The sequence below is a fragment of the Dipodomys ordii genome, unplaced genomic scaffold (genome assembly GCF_000151885.1).
Source record: "Dipodomys ordii isolate 6190 unplaced genomic scaffold, Dord_2.0 Scaffold90, whole genome shotgun sequence".
In the NCBI taxonomy this organism is placed as follows: domain Eukaryota; kingdom Metazoa; phylum Chordata; class Mammalia; order Rodentia; family Heteromyidae; genus Dipodomys; species Dipodomys ordii.
The window spans coordinates 5,711,753-5,732,728 of NW_012267306.1; the positions used below are offsets into that span (position 1 = coordinate 5,711,753).

At 35.4% G+C, this 20,976-nt stretch overlaps 1 protein-coding gene across 2 annotated transcripts in view; it reads left to right on the forward strand.

The window, feature by feature from the left end:
• The window catches only part of Kiaa1324l (KIAA1324-like ortholog), a 146,063-nt gene that overhangs the window by 110,708 nt on the left and 14,379 nt on the right, over window positions 1–20,976 (forward strand). For both annotated transcript variants that reach the window (XM_013026019.1, XM_013026020.1), the window contains 8 exons: window positions 5,100–5,190; window positions 5,902–6,004; window positions 9,798–9,935; window positions 11,307–11,570; window positions 12,218–12,391; window positions 15,040–15,229; window positions 16,613–16,709; window positions 17,514–17,615. In XM_013026019.1, the coding sequence (XP_012881473.1) occupies window positions 5,100–5,190; window positions 5,902–6,004; window positions 9,798–9,935; window positions 11,307–11,570; window positions 12,218–12,391; window positions 15,040–15,229; window positions 16,613–16,709; window positions 17,514–17,615 (1,159 nt within the window). The remainder of the gene's footprint in view (window positions 1–5,099; window positions 5,191–5,901; window positions 6,005–9,797; window positions 9,936–11,306; window positions 11,571–12,217; window positions 12,392–15,039; window positions 15,230–16,612; window positions 16,710–17,513; window positions 17,616–20,976) is intronic.

Below are 20,976 nucleotides of genomic sequence, written 5' to 3' on the forward strand. Positions count from 1 at the left end.
TGTTTAGAGCTTTTATTTGAGCTTATTGAAAGATGTAACCCTCATGATAATACTTGATTTATTACTTTTTTCAGTCTAAAATTTCAATTTGGGCTGATTTCCAGAGATGTTCAGCTATTAATTTTAAAAAATGAAAATCTGTGTTGTAGTATATGGACTGAGATTCCAATGAGCAATAAGAGTATAAAAAGGTGTCTGTGGGTATTGGGTTGCAAGGAGAATGCTCTTGAGGAAAACTACAAATGTGTAGAATGCAGAGTTCAGTGCTGTAGTGCCAAGGTTTAGTTTATCTTTCCTAAAACACTGCTTTATTTTGCTAATGACATGTAGCCTTTTGAAAAATCCAAAACTTATACTTCATCTTTTGAAATTAAGCACATTCCTGCTTCTTTTGGCTTGGGGGTCTAACTTTTACCTTGCTCTTCTGGGCATCATTTGCTTTTTGGTAAGCATATTTTCACAAAATTAAGGGCTGGGAGATACTAAATGATTTAAACGCAACTGGTGACAATGTGGGAATGAATGAGATCTTTCCCACAAAAACCAAGCTGCACAGTACACAAGTAAGACTTTATTTTCCCCAAGGATTTTTGTTGTTTTTGACTGTGTATAATGAACCTACAAATAAGGTCGGATTAGTACATTTTTGTGTGTGACAGGATGGTTCAGTCACCAGCTTTGGGAAGCGCAAATTAAGTGAACTTGAGAGGTATAAGGATAGTTGTCTCAAAACAGTCTCCCACATAATCATGGGGTTGATGTGGGAGTGTTTAGCCTGACTTCATTGTGTCATGTGGGAGAGTCAGGATCCTCATCCTGAATGTTACACAGTTGCGAAACAGGTACAAAGAAGTAAACTTTTGTGTATTAGAATTTTGCCTAACAGCAAGGTTGGTGATAAGTTTCTGATTACTCTTGAAAGAGTTCCTTGATCATTGTTTACAACAAGAGAAACTTCAGTTATCTAAATTTGCAGCAATGTTTCAAGAACATGTAGTTTTTCTTTTGTATAACTCAATAACAACTTTTTGGGATCTATACCAAGGAAATATTAATTAGAGAAAGAACTAACATATAATATGTTAATTTTGTTCTTTTTCAATAAGAGTAAAAACAAACTAAATTTTCAAGAGTAGACTATGGTTAAGTGAAATTACGATTGGCTATACAGTGTTATTATTAAAATAGATGTAGAAAAGATGCTTAATGGAGAAATGTTTTGATATAATTAGAAAAACAAAAATACAATGCAAACTGGAAAAACCAGAAAATAAACTAAGTTATACAATAAACCCTAAAGTGTATTTAAATATAGAGAGTAGAAAGAATATCCATCAATACATGAAAATGTTAATGCTAGCCCTTGGAATAGAGAGGTTTCTGTGAAGTATGAAATCAATTCATTTTTTTCATTTAGTTTATTACATTTTATAAATATTCCTTATAGACACACATTGTTTTCAAAATCGTTATAACAGCAGAAGGTATTTGTTGAAATATATATTATTTTGATACAATAGTTGTTTTGTAGTGATTCTTTTTAAGAAATAAAAAAGTTACCAAAATATATGCATTATAAATCCTCATTTATAATAGTTACCTCCATCCTGAATTATGAATTATTTAGTAAATTATATGGGTCAATGGTATCCAAATGATAAAATATTATTATTTACATGTTGATTAAGTTTTTATTTGCCTATTCAATGATACTAATTTCTAAAACCATGATACACAATGTTATCTTTTGTAAGAGCTCAGTGAGATAAAAATATGTACACTTTGAAGGCAGTGAAAGGAAACCATACAAAATTTTAGTGCTGAGTTTTCCTGGCTGATCTGGTAGAAATGATTTTAGTTTTCATGTTAAAATTTCTTATGTCCTTAAAATTTTTTATAATAAATAGAAATAGATTTTAAATAGATCTTAAAATGTAAAGTATAGATAAAAACATAAAAATATGGGATTAACTGTTAGTGAGAATGGAAAAATACAACATTTCATATAATCTTGTAAAACTGTCCATGAAGGGAAAAGCTAAAAAAGGTATATGTAAAAATTAAAATAGTTGTTCGACTATTTAACAGCATATGCCTTTGAAATCAACATTTTTTGCTAATACTTTCTGTATAATTTAACTAGGGGAAGGTATCTCTTGGATTTCTACTAACCTTAATCTGCCTTATTCTCAGATCTCTGCTTTATACTCTTGAGATAGATTGTAGTAAATGGTGTCCACTAGTCCATTAAGTGCTTGAAATATGGCCAGTTTGAAATGCTTAAAAAGCATAAAGTGGACACTAATGTACTAAAAATACATTGCAAGTTATATATCTACTAGTAATTTATATGAATTTCATATCAAGATAACATTGGGTTGAACAAAATACGTGAATTCCACAATTTCACATTTTTGAAAGGTGGCCTCTTAGGTCATTTAAACTCATGTATTTCTCCCAGACAGTGATGGTCCATACCTTGACAGACAGATTGAGATTCACCCTCCAGTTCCTTTTCAAGGTCTTTGTATTGCTTTTTTGGTTTAATTGCTTTTCTGTACACTGACAGAAATTCTCTCACACTGAGAGTCTAGAATTTCAAACCACTGGACTCCTTTATCTTTTTCCTCTTTGGTGCCATTCCTCAGGGATGGTTTACTAAAGCATCCATAACAGAAAACACCGCAAACTGGATGCCTCAAAATAATACAAATAAATGTATTCTCCAAAGTTGGGAGGCCATACATAAATCAAGGTGTTGGCAGGCCATCTTCTCTAGAACCATGAGGCTGGGGAAGTGTTATTCTCCTCTCTTCCAGCCCCTGCTGGCGCCAGGTGTTCTTTTGTTTATAGCAGTGTAATTGTGATCTCTATCGTCATCTTCACCTGGCCTCCTTCACTACATGCTGTGTCACCTGGTGTTTTCCCTGTCTGTTTGTCCATATTTGGATTATATTTTTCCTAGTCTTCTATTTTCTATTAAGATCCTATTCCTGTATTTTGGGGATTAGCATTTAAGCATGGCTATTTGGGGAGACATTCAATCCACCACAACAGTTATTCTGTTTCCTAAACTTTTTAAAAGCAGTAACATAAGTTTCCATAGGGAACTTCCCAAAACTGTTCAGAACTGGAGTTGTATGTGACTCCAAAGAAAGGACAACTAAATGCCAGGGTGATTAGTCCAGAATATGTATTAAGAGAACTTCCAGACACTGGGGTCTGCAACACATCCTGGTTGAAGGCACAGTGGACAAAGAATGTTCTACATAGTTGTGTCTACAACTGAGTATTGGGTGGAATTTATTAGGGTTTGAGGAATTTGTCTCAGAATCCGGTAGTTTCCATGTTTTGGACAACTATTAAACACCTTTATCAGTATCTGTGATAAGATTTAAGGCTCCCCGCTTGGGTTCAAGCTTACAGGGGGAAAAATAACATGAAAGCTGTAAGTCAAGGTATTCTGTATTTCTTAGAAGTAAGAAAGATGAGGGAAACTGGAGTACCACACAACAGGCAATACTGAAACACAACAAATGTTTGTTTTCCCTTGAAGCATAGTAGCTCCCTCTACATATTCTTCCCTTTATTAGCCCTTTACCACTTGCTTTCTTTTCTTTTGTTTTAGCCTTCTCTGATGCTCTGTTGTAAAAGACACATTTGTAAAGTCTTGCCTTCCTTGGTGTAGATTGTTCTATTTCGGGAACACTGCTATATCTCTTACTCCCACAACAAACTTTCAGTATTTAAACCTAAATTCTTCCCATTACCTATTCTGCAATGGAAGGCATCTTTTCCTATTGGGCCAGGTTGTTTTATAGGTATTCAATTCTTATGGTGAGCATTTGATAATGGTTTCTCTTTCGTTTCAACCACATGAGCCTGTAGACAAGAGAACACTCCGCATTTCTTTTATAGAAGTAGCTTCTTTTATACAAGTAGCTTGATTGGTGTATGTTTAAGAATGCTTTGCTATAAACTGTTGATTATAACATCTGAAGAATTGATAAATCATCAGTCTACCACTGATCACAATCCTTTCCTCAGTTTCTTTATTGTATTTCTTGTAGTAACAGATATTTTTCTTTGGAGATGAAAGTGTTAATGTGATATATTGCCTTTATTTACTCTCTTTACTTGCATGTATATATGGGTGATTCTCTTCTTTCATGTTTGGTAATTTCAGTTTATGGTATGTTGATTATTGCTGTACAGAGGACAGATCTCATATTACTCCACAGTGAGTGAGATCTTGTCTTATCTTGATATTCTATGTATGTAAGTATTCTGTGTATCCAACTAATTGATATTCTATGTATTTAAACAATACGCCCAATGTTCTCATAAGAGAAATCCCCAATGTTCTATGGTCTACAGGTTCATAGTTATTAGTACTTAATTCATTCAACTTAATTAAAGTTTATCCAAAATAGTACAATTACAAAGTATTTATTGGTATATGGAAGCCTGTCTTTGCCTATGGTTTACAACTGTTAAAAATAGAGAATTTTGATCAGGGCATCTGTTTTCTAGCTACTCAGAAGGCTGAGATCAGAAGATCATGGTTCAAAGCCAGTCTGGGCAGGAATGCCCATGAGATGCTTATCTCCAATAAACTATCAAAAAGATGGAAGTAGAACAGTGGCTCAAATGTAGAGCATGAAGTTGAGCAAAAGAGTTCAGGGAGAGCACCCAGACATTGAGTTCTAGCCCCCCCAGGACTAGTATACTCTGTTTGTCTGTCTGTCTCTGTCCCTCTCACACACAGAGAATTCTTCAGAGTACTATTCTACATTTTATTTTTACCTTGTTTTAAAAAGATTTTTTGGGGGCTGGGAAGGTGGCTCAGTGGTAGAGCACTTGCCTTGCATGCTCGAGGCCCTGGGTTCAATTCCTCAGCACCACATAAGCAAAAAAAAAAAAAGCCGGAAGTGGCGCTGTGGTTCAAGTGGTAGAGTGTTAGCCTTGAGCTGAAGAGCTGAGGGACGGCGCCCAGGCCCAGAGTTCAGGCCCCATGACCGGACCAAAAAAAAAAAAAGATTTTTTGGAACTTATGAATGGAATTTTCCCTAATGAAAGTTATTTATTATTGTTTTCAGGTTGGGAGGTAGCTGGAGATCACATCCAGAGTGGAGCTGGTGGTTCTGATAATGATTACTTGATCTTAAATTTGCATATTCCAGGATTTAAGTAAGGACAATCAATTCTTTCCATAAGAGTTATTTTCATAAGAACCTTCACACCTACGTGTGTGTATGTGTGTGTGTGTGTGTGTGTGTGTGTGTGTGTGTGTGTGTGGAGAGAGAGAGAAAGAGATAAAATAGGGCTGCCATTATATTAGGCAAATTCTTCAAAGTGCTTAGTGCATAATAACTTGTCACAGGGTGATAAATAAGATTTAAGAATGTCTGTTGCAACAGTTACAGATTCAATGTGTTAGTTGTACGTTCCTCAGATGAACCTGGAAAAATTTAACAATAATATAACACTGTAATAACTATGATTCTTAGATGCTACATGAAGATGATTTAATCTAAGCAGTTTAGGGAAATTTCTTTTTGGCTTATATATTTAATTTTTCTCATCTGAAAAGTAGCATATTACTTATTAATTGATTTTATTTTGCTGATTTCTCAACAAGTAGGAATCTTTTACTTGTTTTAAGAATAGCACAGTATTTACAGCAGGAGAGTCAACCTTGTTATAACAGGTGCGTAGATCTACAGTAAATGGGGTGTAGACAGGCAGAGATGGGTGAGGGAAGGGGCTGCACTTTGGAGAAAGCAGGTTAGGGAAAGAGACAAGCATGACTTTTCTCAGTTTGATGAGAAAAATGGCTTAATCTAATCCAAGTTGTATTTAGAACATACTATAAAAATTGTTGTTTAATGTGTCCCATAGGCCACCAACTTCTGTGACGGGAGCCACAGGTTCTGAACTAGGAAGAGTAACATTTGTCTTTGAGACTCTCTGTTCGGCCGATTGTGTTCTGTATTTCATGGTGGTAAGTGAAAGGCAGATTTTGAAGTTTATCATTGGGTGTGAATTTTTATACAAGCTGGGAGAAGATTCTCATTTTTTGACATTTTTAGGGCTTTCTACAAACATTTAAATATTCCCCCAAATTCATTAAGAATTGTGCAATTGATGTCCAGAAAGAGAGCATTAGTTGATCATGGAGAGTTTGAGTTTTCTATATGTGATTCAAATTTTCACTCCGAATGAGAGGAAAACTAACAACTTCACCAAGACTGCAAGTAGATTTTTAGAAGGTTGTTGCCCACTCAGTATTATTTATAGCCACTATATAGCTCTTCTTTCTTTTTGTGTTTTCAATAATGCTCTTTCAGTAGTTAGATAATAGTCGATTAACAATTTCTTCCTTGATAGATGAGCTACGTGGAAATTTCAACATTTCATTTATTACTGCTGACAGCTTAGGCAAAGGCAAACTATTTTGTTATGAAAAAATACCAACATAGTAAAGGGTCATGGATAATCTTCAACACAATTTTCTGTAATACCACCACCAGTCATTAAGTTGTCAGATGTCCCAGCTCTCTTTCCCTATTTCTTTAATCTGTTAGATCACAGTCAGTACCATCATGGAAATTCAAATTTCTCTTATCTCTCAAGTAGATGTTCAGTTGTGTTCTGTTTTATTTTCAGTTCCACTCTCGTATACGTGCTGCTGTTATTAAAAATAACCTGTATGCAATAATAATAGAGGTAGAGACAATTTTTAAAAGTGTATTCCCTGGCATAATAGCCGCACCATCACCTGAAAATGTGGTAGGAATGAAAATTTCAGGGTCTCTCCAGAGTCTTAACTGAAAGTGGAACTTGGATGAAATATATAAGCAAACCTTAAGATGGGGTTCTTATACATTCCAAAGTTTGGGGACTAATGAACCTTGAATGTATTTCATACTTTCTTAGCATGGCATTTCTATGACTTTTTAAGTTATTGAGCTCACCTCTTACCACACCAGTCTTTGCTATGCCCATGAATCTCTCTTTTGTTGCCTTAATGTTTCTGTGATGGGAAATGGTCCTTTTGCATTTGCCATGCCTAACTTATTCCAATCCAGAACAATCTAGAACTTATATTAGCTATTTTGTCTGCTAAACTCCCATTTGTGCTTAAGGGCAGCTCAAACTTCACCTCTTCTGGGAAGCTTTCTGTTACTGCTTTAAATAAAATTAACCATCATCTAGTGTACACATATAGAATTCATTGATAAAAATCCTACTTAAATATGTGACATTTTTGTCACTTTCATTTAATGAGGCAATCCTGAGGATAAGAGTCATGTTTGTTTTTGATAAATTAGTGTATATTAGTTGTATGAAGAAATTTCATTGTTGTATTTCCATGTATGCATATAATTTAATTTGATCAAACTCATTCTATCTATTGTACTTTATTTTTTCTCCCACTTTTAAACAATTTTTTGTGTTGGTTCTATGGCTTGAACTCAGGACCTTGTGAGTTCACTTGGCTTTCTTTCTCACAGCTGGTGCTCTACCACTTGAGCCACACCCCTCCATCTGGCATTTTGCTGGTTAATTAGAGGTGGCACTCCACAGACTTTTCTGCCTTGTCTGACTTCAAACCATGATCCTCTAAGTGTCAGCCTCTTGAGTAGCAAAGATTATAGGTGTGGGCTACTATTGCCCAGTTCCTTTAGACACATCATTCTCTTCTTTTACCCTCTCTTTCCTACCTGGTCCAGACCCCAACAATGTGAATTTACACTCATGTCTTTCATGTTTTAAAAAGTCTAGATTCTGTATATGAGGAAAAAGCATTCAATATTTGCCTTTATCAAGTATGTTTCTGTTTTTTTAATCATGCATTTCATCTCCTTTTATGCCCATGTTTTGTAGGTTTTTGACTTTAGTGGTCCTCTTGTGTTCCCACTTCTTTATTTTTCTTCTTTGTCTTTTCTGTGTGTTCTATCACATCGACTTTGTCTTCCAGCCCTGATACTCTGTCTGAATTGGAAGGGGAGAACATGTTTTCAGATCTTCTCAGCATTGTGTGTGGGGGTGTGGTATGTTGGGGAATGTTTGCTATGAAAATCATGGTTTGGAAAGCTTAAGCTCTAGTCTTCCAGTCACACCTGGCAGCACTTGTCAGGATGCAGTTCCTGGAAGGGGGTTGCATGAATTCAGACCCTGCCTGAAGCTTTCTGCTTTTTTTCTTATACCTTTTGGTTTGTTCATTGCTTTCAGCTGTCCTATGACCTCATTTATGATTTCTGATTCTATTCTTGTTTCCTGCATCAGAATATAGTATTTGAATTGTTTCTTGAGTCTTATCACTTTTATTTGTAATCTTGTCCTACCCCTCTGTACTGAAGATTAATTAATTTATTTACTTATGTATTTAAGACTGTAGCTCACACTGTTATTCTTGGCCAGACTAGAAGTTGCAATTCTGTGTCAGTCCCTGAATGTTAATTTGGCTATACTGCAATGTTCAGAGACCCATTTTAGATTTATTAAGTGAGGAATTCTGCAAATGAGCTACAGCAATTTGTGTTTTAAAAGCCTTGAGGCATGAGAGTAGGCCACCATGACTAGTCCACATTATTTATTTATTTTTGCAAAACATTGTTATTTTTGCAAAAATATTCCAGAGATTTTAGCTTGCATCAGAACATGCTAGTTTCCTTTAGCCTCTCCCAAAACAGTAACTTTTGGAGATATTAAATAACGTAAAATGTTTTTTAAAATACTTACAAAATATAAGGTAATATTATTTGTAGTAATGTAATGAATTCCATTTATTATAACTTAGAACTGTGATATGTAGTTAAACATTGTACATGCTGAGCTGGGTTTTGGAGACAAGGGTGACTATTTGGTTATTTGTTAATGGGATTCTGTAATTATGACAAGAAGTTTCCATTATTTCTATCAGTGGTATGAATTCAAGATGACCCCTTATAACATATATGATTACTTAATAATGTATTTGATTCTTATGTTTAGATTATAGGGGAAAAGGAAGACACGTGTGTTTAGCTTATGGCACACGATTTGTCAATATCCAAATAACAAATGAGAACCCATCCAAGTTCTTAAGTCATTTATCAGTGTTTCTGCACAGAGGACTAGCTTTAATTTTCATTTAAATAAATTAGATGTTATTACATTATTTGCTTGAATTATATTTTCTTTGTAGCTAAGTGGATGATAGAATATTGATGGGAATATCTAAAAATCTGTATTCTAAATCTTGAATAAGGCTTATTAGAAATAAAATATTATACAAATCAAAGCTAGCTGAACTTAAATATGAGCTGGTGAGTTTTTCATGGACATTAAGAATAATGTTCTAGTTAGCTTCCATTTAGATGAACCTGTAAGTTGCAAGTACAGTTCAGGGGAATTTAGGTTTTTTATGTGAGGGCATAGAAATGGAAGACTGGTCTACTGGTCTATTTGATGAGAATGCTACAATTTTCTTTGAGGACTCTGAGGAATTATATGTCCTCTTCTATGTGTATTTCCCAAGCTAGAATCACACATAGGCACAAAACAATAAACCTAACCCTTAAATAGACATCTTTTAAACTATGTTGACACTTTCATTGATACAGTGTATTCCTAAGGACACAAGGTGCTTGTTAAGACTTAAGAGGAATTTTGAAAGTTATAGAGTTACATGCATAGCAGATAGTCACAATCTCTATGGTGTTTAAACACAACACATATTTGTAATGTATACATATATAGAATAATGCTGACTCTGCTTAAGTTGCATTTATTTTTTCCTGTTGTTTTAGGATATTAATAGAAAAAGTACCAATGTAGTGGAGTCATGGGGTGGAACCAAAGAGAAGCAAGCATATACTCACATCATCTTCAAGAATGCAACATTTACATTTACATGGGCATTCCAGAGAACGAATCAAGGCCAAGATGTAAGTTCAAATCAAGCAATCAATCAATCAATCAGTCTGTCTGTCTGTCTTGTCTACTTACATACTTAGTAAAACACAATGATGATGCCCCCTTGTGGAGGTATAGACAAAGTAACTACTGAAATCCAAAGAAGACAGCTTTTTATTGACTTGGAATTGGGCATTTGATTATGTAATGGAGAAGTATAAAAACTCTTTCATTATGGAAGAATCAGAATGCATAAATTAGATAACGTGGTATAATATGGCTTTGAATTATTCAGAACTCCATATAAATACAAATATCAAAGCCAAAGAGAAAATACAATATTGTAGCAATTAAAAAACATGTATTTAAAACTTCCTGAGACATTGGAAAGGGGAGTAACTTTATTCATTTTCCTCTCATGGATCTGACATTTGTCTAGGAGTCATTAATTTGTGTGATTTCTTTTCTTTATGGTAATATTTCTTTGTAGAGAATGTTTTTGTATGTGTTGTTACAGAGACTCATTTCTCTTTTTTCCTCACTGTTCTTATTAGAATAGGCCTAATACTCCCTTAAGTAAATCACATTGTATGTTTCAATAGTAGCAGGAACTGCTACTCTTGTAGGCCTCCATGGACATGACCATCCTAGGGTAAGAACAAGGCAAAAATCTGTTGAGAAGTGGCTTTGTTGCTATGACAGCAAACATAGTGCATTTTCTCTTCTCCCTTCAGAATTTTAGTGGGACACTAATTCCCCAGATTGTACTTAATCCCCATTATTCTTTGAGAGGATTCAAACAACCATTTTGAGAGATCAAGTACAGGATAAAAACTTACCACTTCTTTACCTTCTTTTTATATTTGTCTAGACAGAAGCATAAAGTAGTTTGAAAACACTTAGAAATATTGGACTAATGTTCATTGCTTGATTAAAAACCAGGTCTTAATTAACTCATGGCTACAAGTAGCAAAAACTCAGTGCTATTCTACATCCTTTCAGTAGAGGTAGGAGTTTGGCTGGGAGGGCTAAGGAAAGGGTTAGGGAGGAAAGAAAAGGCTCAAGAAAGTGGTGCTAGAAACATAACACAGTATAAATATTACACAGTAATTGTGTGAGCAAAAGAGGTCCTAGACTTCTAAGATTTTATAGTTCCTAGTCCAAGGAACTATAGGCCAAGGTTTTTCAACCCTTGCCATACTAAACAGTGATGAGAGACAATGTTCCTCTGTTAAAGTAAAACAGATCCTCCAAATGTAAAGTCTATAAATATGTCCAACTTTATACTCGTATGACATGCTTAATGCCAATTGTGGAGCTTCATAATGTTCTTGGTTGTTTGGTGGATACCGACATAATACAGGCTCCAAGGCAGAGTCAATTCTTTCTGCTCTTCTTTTTAGAATAGACGGTTCATCAATGACATGGTGAAGATTTATTCTATCACAACCACGAATGCAGTTGATGGGGTGGCCTCTTCATGCCATGCCTGTGCCCTTGGTTCTGAACAATTGGGTTCATCGTGTGTCCCCTGCCCCCCAGGCCACTATATTGAGAAAGAAACAAACCAGTGCAAAGAGTGCCCACCTGATACATACCTGTCCATACATCAGGTCTATGGCAAGGAAGCTTGTATTCCCTGTGGGCCTGGAAGTAAAAGCACTCAGGTAAGTAGATCTGCACCTTAGTTAGCCTAACAAAGTACCTTTTAATAAGGAAACTCAAGGCTTCCCTTCATTTATCTCTAGGAACTTGAAGTTGCTATTCTGAAAAAAAGAATGTAAGCTCTCTTACATTTATTGAGCACTGAATATACTATGAAGGTGCTAATTATGAGGGACATAGATTATGAAGAAAATCATTCTAATAAGAATTCCTCTCCAAAATATTAAAAATTGGTATCTAGTGCACTGCCGTGATAGAACAAGTGAACTCCTTCCATAGACTGGCTGTGGGAGCTATCCGAGAAGCAGTGGACATATCTCCCAATGATTGAAAAGCAATGTATCAAGGTTAAACGAGAATTTTTTTAATTATCAGCATAAGCTAGCACTACAGGGAACATTTACTATTTCTTAGAAAAACACCTTTTATTAAGAAACCAACTTCAGAAAATTTCTCTGACTTGGAAAAATTTTGAATCCTCTGACCTTTGCCTAGAAAAATCTATTTAGAAATCTTCTATATTAGAATGATACTATCTTAAGTAGAAGAAAAATTTTGAAAATGTTCATTTAGGCCTTTCTGAAACATACTTTTTAGTAGCAGTTAATAATTTCCTGCAATGCTGTTTTTTTTTAATCTTTAAATGAAGGACCACTCAGTTTGCTACAGTGACTGCTTTTTCTATCATGAAAAAGAGAACCAGAGTTTGCACTATGACTTCAGCAACCTCAGCAGTGTGGGCTCGTTAATGAATGGTCCCAGCTTCACCTCCAAAGGAACAAAATACTTCCATTTCTTCAATATCAGTTTATGTGGGCATGAGGTGAGTTCTTAGCTGTCGCGGCAAGATGGAGTTTTATGGCAGCTCTGAGTAGATATCTCTGTGTTGATGAATACTACTATGGGAACTAACAACCAAGCTCACAAGCCTAGCTGTGTGTTAAAACCCTCTGTTAGCTCCTGTCATATTGTCATACTGACAGCTTTGTCTACCAGGAGCAACCTCCCCTAGTCCTTGGTTTATAAAGCACTTATCCAGTCATCTGAACTGCAGGGCTTGGAGCTGTAGTTTAAGCGCATTGAGGGCTTCTTTTCAATCTTTCATAGGAAATGGGATATAAGTGGGTCAGGTTTTGCAAGCTCACCTAATTAAAAATACATCTGTAAGAAGTTGCACAGTTTGCAATGTCAATTTATGAGTACAATGCATTTGGATAATGTCACCTCCTTCACCAGTTATGATTTGAGAAAAGTTTTACTGTTGTTTATGTATTTGTTAGAGATATAGGAAGTAATAAAATCATATATGTAGGATATATATATGGTATATATGATATATCATATATTGAAATATATGGTACATATTGTATATGTCATATATGTACCATATGTTATATATATTCCATACATATCAGAGGATTTTATTAGGAGAATTGCTGCACAGGATTATCAAGTCAGAATTCTTATGATAGGCTGTTTGTGAGCTGGAGACCTTGAGATGCTGGTTGTATGGCTCAGTCTTACGTCCAAAGGCCTCAGACTAGAGAAGCCAATGGTATAATTCTCAGCCTGAAATTGAGGGCCTGAAAACTGAGACACTACTGGTATAAGTTCTGGAATCTCAGAGGTTGAGAATCTGGAGTTTTGGTGTCTCTGGTAGGAGAACAGTGACCCAGCTCCAGGAGAAGCTCCAGGGATGCCTTTCTTTTGCTTCTTAGTTCTGTCTGAAGCCCCAGCCATTAAATGTTGCCCACTCAAATTGAGAGCCATCTTCTCTACCCAGTCCACTCATCCACAGACTGGTGTTCTCCTGGAACATCCTCAAATACCCACGTGGAATTAGCACCTTAGAAGTTCTGTAGACATTCCTTAATCCAGTTATGTTTGCACCTAAAGTTAACTATTAAATTGATATTGTTCATTGTGTGTTTTACAAAGAATTTCAAGAGAATTATTGTCTGAAGGAAAGGAAGTATGTGGGGCCAAATGTTAATTGTTAAGGTAGGGTCTGTGAATAAATAATAAGATATTCACTTCCAGATTGGGGGAAAGGAGGATGTTGATATTGTTAATGAGAGAGTAAAAGAACTGTATGTCCAATATTTCTACAGACCTGGGGTTGTGATTGAGAAGAATGTGTGTGTGTGTGTGTGTGTGTGTGTGTGTGTGTGTGTGGCACACACATGATTAACAACTATGAAAATACAACAAAGCATTTCTCCATGTCTCTCTTTATATAAATGCCTATATAATTGTTCGCATAGTGATATCTGAGCCAGACTTGTTCAAAGGAAATAAATGAGCCATTAGTACCACAGAAAAGCTCTATGAAATCTACATGGTGTGCTTTGTCCTGTCCTGACTTCACATGTGGTGATCCTACATACTCACTAGACTGGTTGGTCCCCCTGTCAATTCAGAAGTAAATACATATATATGAAAGATATTTTCATGAGGTAGCAAATGAGGTCACTTCCATTATTTATCACATTTTAACCTCTTTTCTCCTATTGTGATAATTTGTCTCCCATCCTTTGTTTTTCTCTTTGTCCTCTTTCTTTTATTCTCATTTGTTACTTTGGGTCTGTTATTTCCCTCCTTTCCTAATTTTCTTATCAGTGCTGTTTTCCATTATTTGCATTGGCTTCAACAATTTGTTTAGGCTTAGTTAAAAGATAGTTGTATTTTGATGAGAAGGCCTAGTAGGGGGAGAAAAAATTGTATATTTGAATTGCAAGTTAAATTAAGCAGAGAAATCTTTATACTTGATGCCTGTGTATGCATTCATAAAATTGCTTGCCATTTTTTTACATTTATTTGTAAAAATGATGGAAAATGCTGTTTTTTTGCAGTGAGCCTATAGTATAAACACACTATTTAAATGGTCTTCTATAGTTCATATATGATATCTTTCAATTAACCTGCAATGATTTAAAAAGTTAAACCCTTGAAGTCTTCAGTTTACTGTCTAAGTAAACATGTCTATCATTATCATTACATCTCAGAGTAGGTGAGTAAGGAGAGTGTTGACCACTGTTTAGAAATCCGATATCCTATTCAAGACTCTGCCATAACATGGCTTTTAGACATTCTTCAGCCTTAAACTTTTCTCCATATTTAGGCCTATGAAGCTGTATTTTGCTGGTTTCTTTGAATGCTATTCTTTGAATTGAACTTTTCATAGATGACCTTTGTTTTTGGGGGTTTAATGGCTTTCATCTAAAACAAATGACACATGTAGTGGAGGATGAATGCATCTGGAACAACTGCAGTGAGTCTCAGTCCAGGTCAAACATTGGAATAACCATAGGAGCCTTTAGGGAATGGCAATGCCTGGGCCTCAGCCCAGGTCCATTAAATCAGGATCTCTGCTGTAGAGAGACATCACTTTACTAGAGTGGCCTATTAACTGAGATTCAGTTTAGAGACTCATGCTTGGGAAACCTCTCACTTATGACTTTATTTTCTTAGGGGAAGAAGATGGCGCTCTGTACCAATAACATATCTGACTTTACTGTAAAGGAAATGGTTACAGGGTCAGATGATTACATAAATTTGGTAGGAGCATTTGTATGCCAGTCGACTATTATTCCATCTGAAAGTAAGGGTTTCCGAGCAGCTTTATCATCTCAATCCATAATTCTGGCAGATACCTTTTTAGGTAAGTTGCCCATGACTAACATATGCTTGCATATATTTTAATACTATGGTAGCAATAACTTGTCAGTGCATTGGTGTTTCCCATAGATGATTAAGGCCTGCATATAATTTCAATGGTCTTTTGTAAAGTAGTTAAGAAGCCTACAAATATGGGGTTTGTTGGTCATCTCAGAGATTCCAAGAAGATTCTTAAGTTAGGTTTTAATTCATATATGATACATTTTCTGATGATCTGTGCCATATATTAGATTTTCTAAGACTCTAAGACACAAAGTAATTTTAAAAATAAAAATCAAAGACAAAAATAAGAACACTAAACAAAAATAATATAAATCCAAATCATGGTGTGTGCTTCTAGTTTTACCAGCCATTTTCCTACCAGAAATGAGCTGTTAGAAAAGATGAGGTGCTGAATTTTATTTCCACGCACTCACTATGGTCCTGAAAGGTAAATTTTTAAGTGCCCATCTCTGTCTGTGGTCTTTAAAGGTAAAATTTTAAGAAGAATCCAGGTTTCTGGTGATCCTGATCTAGGAATCAGGTTCATTGGAACCAAGGGAGCATGGTGGGGTCCAGGCATATATGATTTTAATATAAATGATTCTGCTGTGCAGCCAGATTTGAAAACTATTTCTTCAGACTCCAGAGGAATTTTACTTCACATTTCAGCACCAAGGCCAGCTACTAGGCTTGTGCTCAGCATCAGGACTTGGCCTTAGAAGCAAACGTTGCTTTCCTTGCTGTTGGAGTTGTGATTCTAATACCACTTTACCCAGAATAAATAGAAAAAAAATCTTGTTTGTTTTCTTCTTTAGAACAAGGAAGTTTGAGGATTGCTATACATTATTAGTGAAACCTCTTTTTTTCTCCCAAAATGTTCGTATTTTATTGTCCAGGCTCTTTGGATCCTCCCATGTACTGGAACCACAGTATGCACCACCACACCTGACTGCAGATTTTTTTTTTTTGCTTTGTTAAATGGGTGTATTTGTTGTAAACAAAAAAAATCCCTCACTGAACTATCAAAGTAGTCCAGCTTGTTTGACAAAACTCAGCAGCAGATAACAATCTTAATAGTAGGCATTCAAAATTGTAGGAGTGGAAGGGAAATTAAACACCATCTAAATTGCGGTGTGCATTTTACACAGAAATAAGAACCAGAGAGGTGAAATTACTTAAGCTAAATTACAAAGCTGAGTAGTATCTTTCTATTCTAGAGATTTTTAAAAATTTCTTTTTATTTTACACCATTTGTATTGATTTAATACATTTCTTCTGAAATGATAGTCATCAACGTAAAGCTATCTTCTACTCAGAATCGTAGAGACTGAATAAATCTATTTTTCCCATATTGCTGAATGGTTTCTTTGTAAATGTCATTTAGGAGTGACTGTTGAAACCACTTTGCAACACATTAATATAAGAGAAGATATGTTTCCAGCTTCACCAAGCCAAATACCAGATGTGAATTTCTTTTATAGGTAAGTGAAGATGCTGCTTCCCTTGATTATATTGCATATAAAAAAACTCATAGATTTTTTTCTGTCATTTTGGACTACAAGCTCCTAGTGGCAAGAAAGTTGTGTCACCTCTGTGTGTTTAGCATAATAGTTTGTGCTTAATAAACAATTAAAAATGGCCTTTACCAGTTCTGGTGGCTCATTCCTATAACCTTAGTTACTCAGGAGGCTAAGATCTGAGAATCACACTTCAATACTAGCCTGAGCAGTCAAAAACTAAGACTGTTATCTTAAATTATCTCAGTAGTTTTAGAGCACCAGCCATGAGTGGAAAACTCACTGAGAGTATGAACCCCAGAATTCAAGTACTGGCACAAAACCTCCTGAAATAGAAACAGAAAATGTTGACCATTAAATGATTTAGTAAAAAGAAACATGGTATAATTTGAAAGCATGATATAATTTCTCTCAATATATATTTTAAAGACATGTATTCTTTAAAATTAGGCAATAAAGAGATTATAGTTCATTGTCTTGGAAGTAATTACTTCTAATTCCTACATCATGCCAAGGAGAAATGATCTCTATTATTTAAAAATATTTTGATTATAATTTTGGCTAAAATTCTAATAGTTTTCCTAGAAACTTTGCATATAGCCTTACCTAGTGATATTGTTAACCTTGCATGAAAACTCTAAATTAGTGAACTTTAATACATTTTTTTCACTAGCTTCTAGAACATGAGAGCAATTATACACATATTTTTGTCTTTGTAATCTATACAATATATGTTTTTTTTAAAAAATATCACATCTTTTGTAATAGGTCTTCCACAACTACAACATCTTGCATTAATGGTCGGTCAACTGCTGTGAAAATGAGGTGTAATCCTGCTAAATCTGGAGCGGGTCTGATTTCAGTTCCCAGGTATTATTTTTCTTTGGGATTATCATTCCACTTCTATATTTGGTTTTATAAATAAAACTCTTCAGATTATTACTATGTAAAGACATACTTCTTAGGGAAAAAGCAGAAGGACAAATGAATCTATAAGTTTTTGTTGTAGAGATGTGTAGAAGCATGGATAGAATAGGCTTTACCCAATCTTAGTACTTTCCAGACTATTTCATGATGCTCCTTTGTTCCATTTGCCTCGAGTGGCTAAGTCTCTTGAAAGTATAGGCAATATATAAATAACTCCAGCTAGTATCCTGACCCATTAGCCTCCCATTCCTTGAGAACTGGAGTAGAAACTCTCCTAGGGTATACGTCTAGACAAACCACTACCGGGTGAAATGTTAAGGATTCATTACCAGTTCTTCAGGTTATTGATTAATGGTAGCAGAATCCTTAAGGCAAGACTGATCTATGAAGTCTAATTCAGTTCAGTAGACTGATTGGCACTGAGGTACTGGCTCTTATTATATGATTAATACATTTATTTGATTAATACATTTATATGATTAATACAATTAACTTTGAGGGAGGACACTAGCCATTTTTGAGGGAGAATACAAGCCATTTTCTGGGCTCAAGAAACTCAACTTAAAGACTGCTTTCATGGCATCAGGGACATTTAAATAAATGTGTCTTGATTTTAATTCCTTCATTTATATATTATTCAAGGAGTAGATTACTTTAAATCTCACTAGGATGAAGATCCCTTTCAATCATAGTTTTATTTACATATTTTCCTCCATCAAAATGCAAAAATATACATTTAAAAAAGAAAACAACAGATTTTATTTGGTTTTGCCAGTTTTGCAATAACCATTGAGAGATTTTTATTTATTTCCTCCATGTTATGTGTGGATTGAAACTCCTAGTCTAAGCATGGCTTAAAGTATTTTTGTATCCTAAAAATATTTCCAGTGGCATCACAGTATTTTCGGTTCATTTTGGGGTGTAAAGCCACTGTAGCACTCACTTCCCACCAAGTACTTCTCTGTGGTTCACATAGATCTGTGAATTAATTTTTCTCTTCATCTATTCAAGGTGAGAGAATAATGTGATTCAAGAATAAGAGGTAATAGGTAGCAGTGAGAGGAACAGGAAGAGGCAGATGCTTTTGAACGAGAGAGGATTCTTCCACCAACCTCTGCCTTTATGAAAAAGATATGTTCAATGATTCCAGCAACAAAAGCACAGGTCTTCCTCAGTCTCTGATAGTCCACTAGTAGCTTTGAGTTCAGGTGCTCATCCTACTGATGATAGTACTTTGAGGGTCTTTATCAGACCATCTATGAATCATCTGAGTCTATCTTGATGACCCTGAGCTCTTTCCAGGTCTCTGACTAAAGGTGGTGCTTCTAAATATGAGGTGTGACCTTTGGAAAACAAATGATTGTCTGACTCATCCAGGCAAATTCTCATTTTTTAAAATAATTCTCTCTTTCTGAACTTCAAAAGGCTATACAAGAAGTTACAATTTAATGTGTCCATCTAAGTGTTCAATATATTTTTACTTCTTGCTATTGTAAAGGTGTTGTACAAAGGGGTTACAGTTATGTAGGTCAGGTAATGAGTACATTTCTTTCTGAACAATGTCACCTCTTTCTGGCTCTCTCCAAGTTTTTCCCTTCCGACCTCCCTTCCAACAAGTGGTATAGTTAATTTTCAGCAGTGTCTAGTGACTATCATTGCACATTTGTTCACCCTTTGTCCCGCCATTTCTGTGTTCCCCCAAACAGATAAACCTACAAAAAAGACAAAAGGTACAGAAAACTATAACAGCAACAAAGGAATAAAAACCTTGTTTCATTTCTTACAGTTCATTCAATGTTTCTTGATCAGAGTAATTCCTCACATTATTCTCCATCCTGTCTATTCCCTCCCCCAAGACTCATTTCCTGAAAACAGTCTCAGGAGTTTAAAGGATAGCAGTTGGCAACTAAAATTTTCCTAATGTGGAAGAAACTATTAAGTTTTTCTTTTGACCTCTGGCAATCTTTGCCACTTCGGAAACTTCATGCTCTTTGCAGAATACCTTTGGGCATCTATTTTTAAAATTGATTTTTGAAATGTACAGAACATTTTAGTGCTGAGCATCTGAATATTTCAAAAAATCATGTCAATTATGATGCATATTTAAACTTGAAAAACATTTGTCTTAACTTACATCCTGTAATTTTACTTATTCCTTTTTCCCCCTACAATTCTCATTTTTTTCTTCTTGCATCTTAGTTTACTAAAAACACTAAGTTAAAAGATCAGTGTTCAGGGTGTGGTCCTTCATGTGGTTCTTGATAAAATTTTAATTGGAATTGGGATGGTAATTGAGGTGGACACATAGGAGCAGTAAGGAATTACTTGATCTGCACAGTCCAAATGACCTTTAGTTTTCTCTTGAATCAATTTCCCATCAGGGCACAAGGGGGAGCTCTGGGATCAGAACATGAGACAGCAGCGAGTCCTAAAATAATTAGATTTTTTTTTTAAAAATAGCTTCAGGGCTGAATAGAGATTTTTCTGCTAATAGGAAAGAAATGTTGACATAGCCAGATTTCTCAAGATACTTTTGAAGGGGCTTGTTTTGCATTTTTGGAAGCTTTAAGGTCTCCAGGGAAGAGAGAAAGATGCTAATCAGACTTTTGGCTTTGAGAGGCTTCTTACTGACCAAGAAGTCTCAGGGAGACACAGCAGTGTAAGGATGCCACCCTCAGGAATTCTCCTTCTTGGCCAAGAATGTGACTTCAGCAGTAGTAATGTGGATAGAGGCTCTGAATCTTGGTTTCCTGGGAAATTCTCAAAAAGACCCTTAGACCCTGGGAAATGATGTCTTAAGAAGGGAGGGGAGACAATATGCTTCCCCACTCCCCCGTCACATGTGAATTTGAGGGAGGGAGCATCACATTGTGCAGGATGCCTATTTCTCTGCAATTGGAAACCACAACCTGTCTGTTTGGGCTGGTTTCTAATTTCACAATTCTGGAGGGTGTGAGACATTTTAGATGAAAATGTATCAGTATGGTGTCTGTGGCATATAAAGTCTAACAACTGGAATGGATGTTTGAGATATTTTTAGTGAAATGTGTTCCTTGGGCAGAGAATAAACTGCTAATGTAAGAAACTGCTAATATCCCTAAATAGATCTCCTGCCAGGCTTCATCAATCTTGAATCAAAATCTTAGGTAGTGGGTAAGCTCTTTGTCTATCCAAAGAGCAAAGATGTGAGAAATTTTAGCATGAAGGTTATATTAAAGACTGTTAGAAAGCAAGCAAAAGGAATCATTTTGACTCTGAAATAGCAGGGTAGTAATATCTGTGAGGTCCTTGAGTTAAACCCACT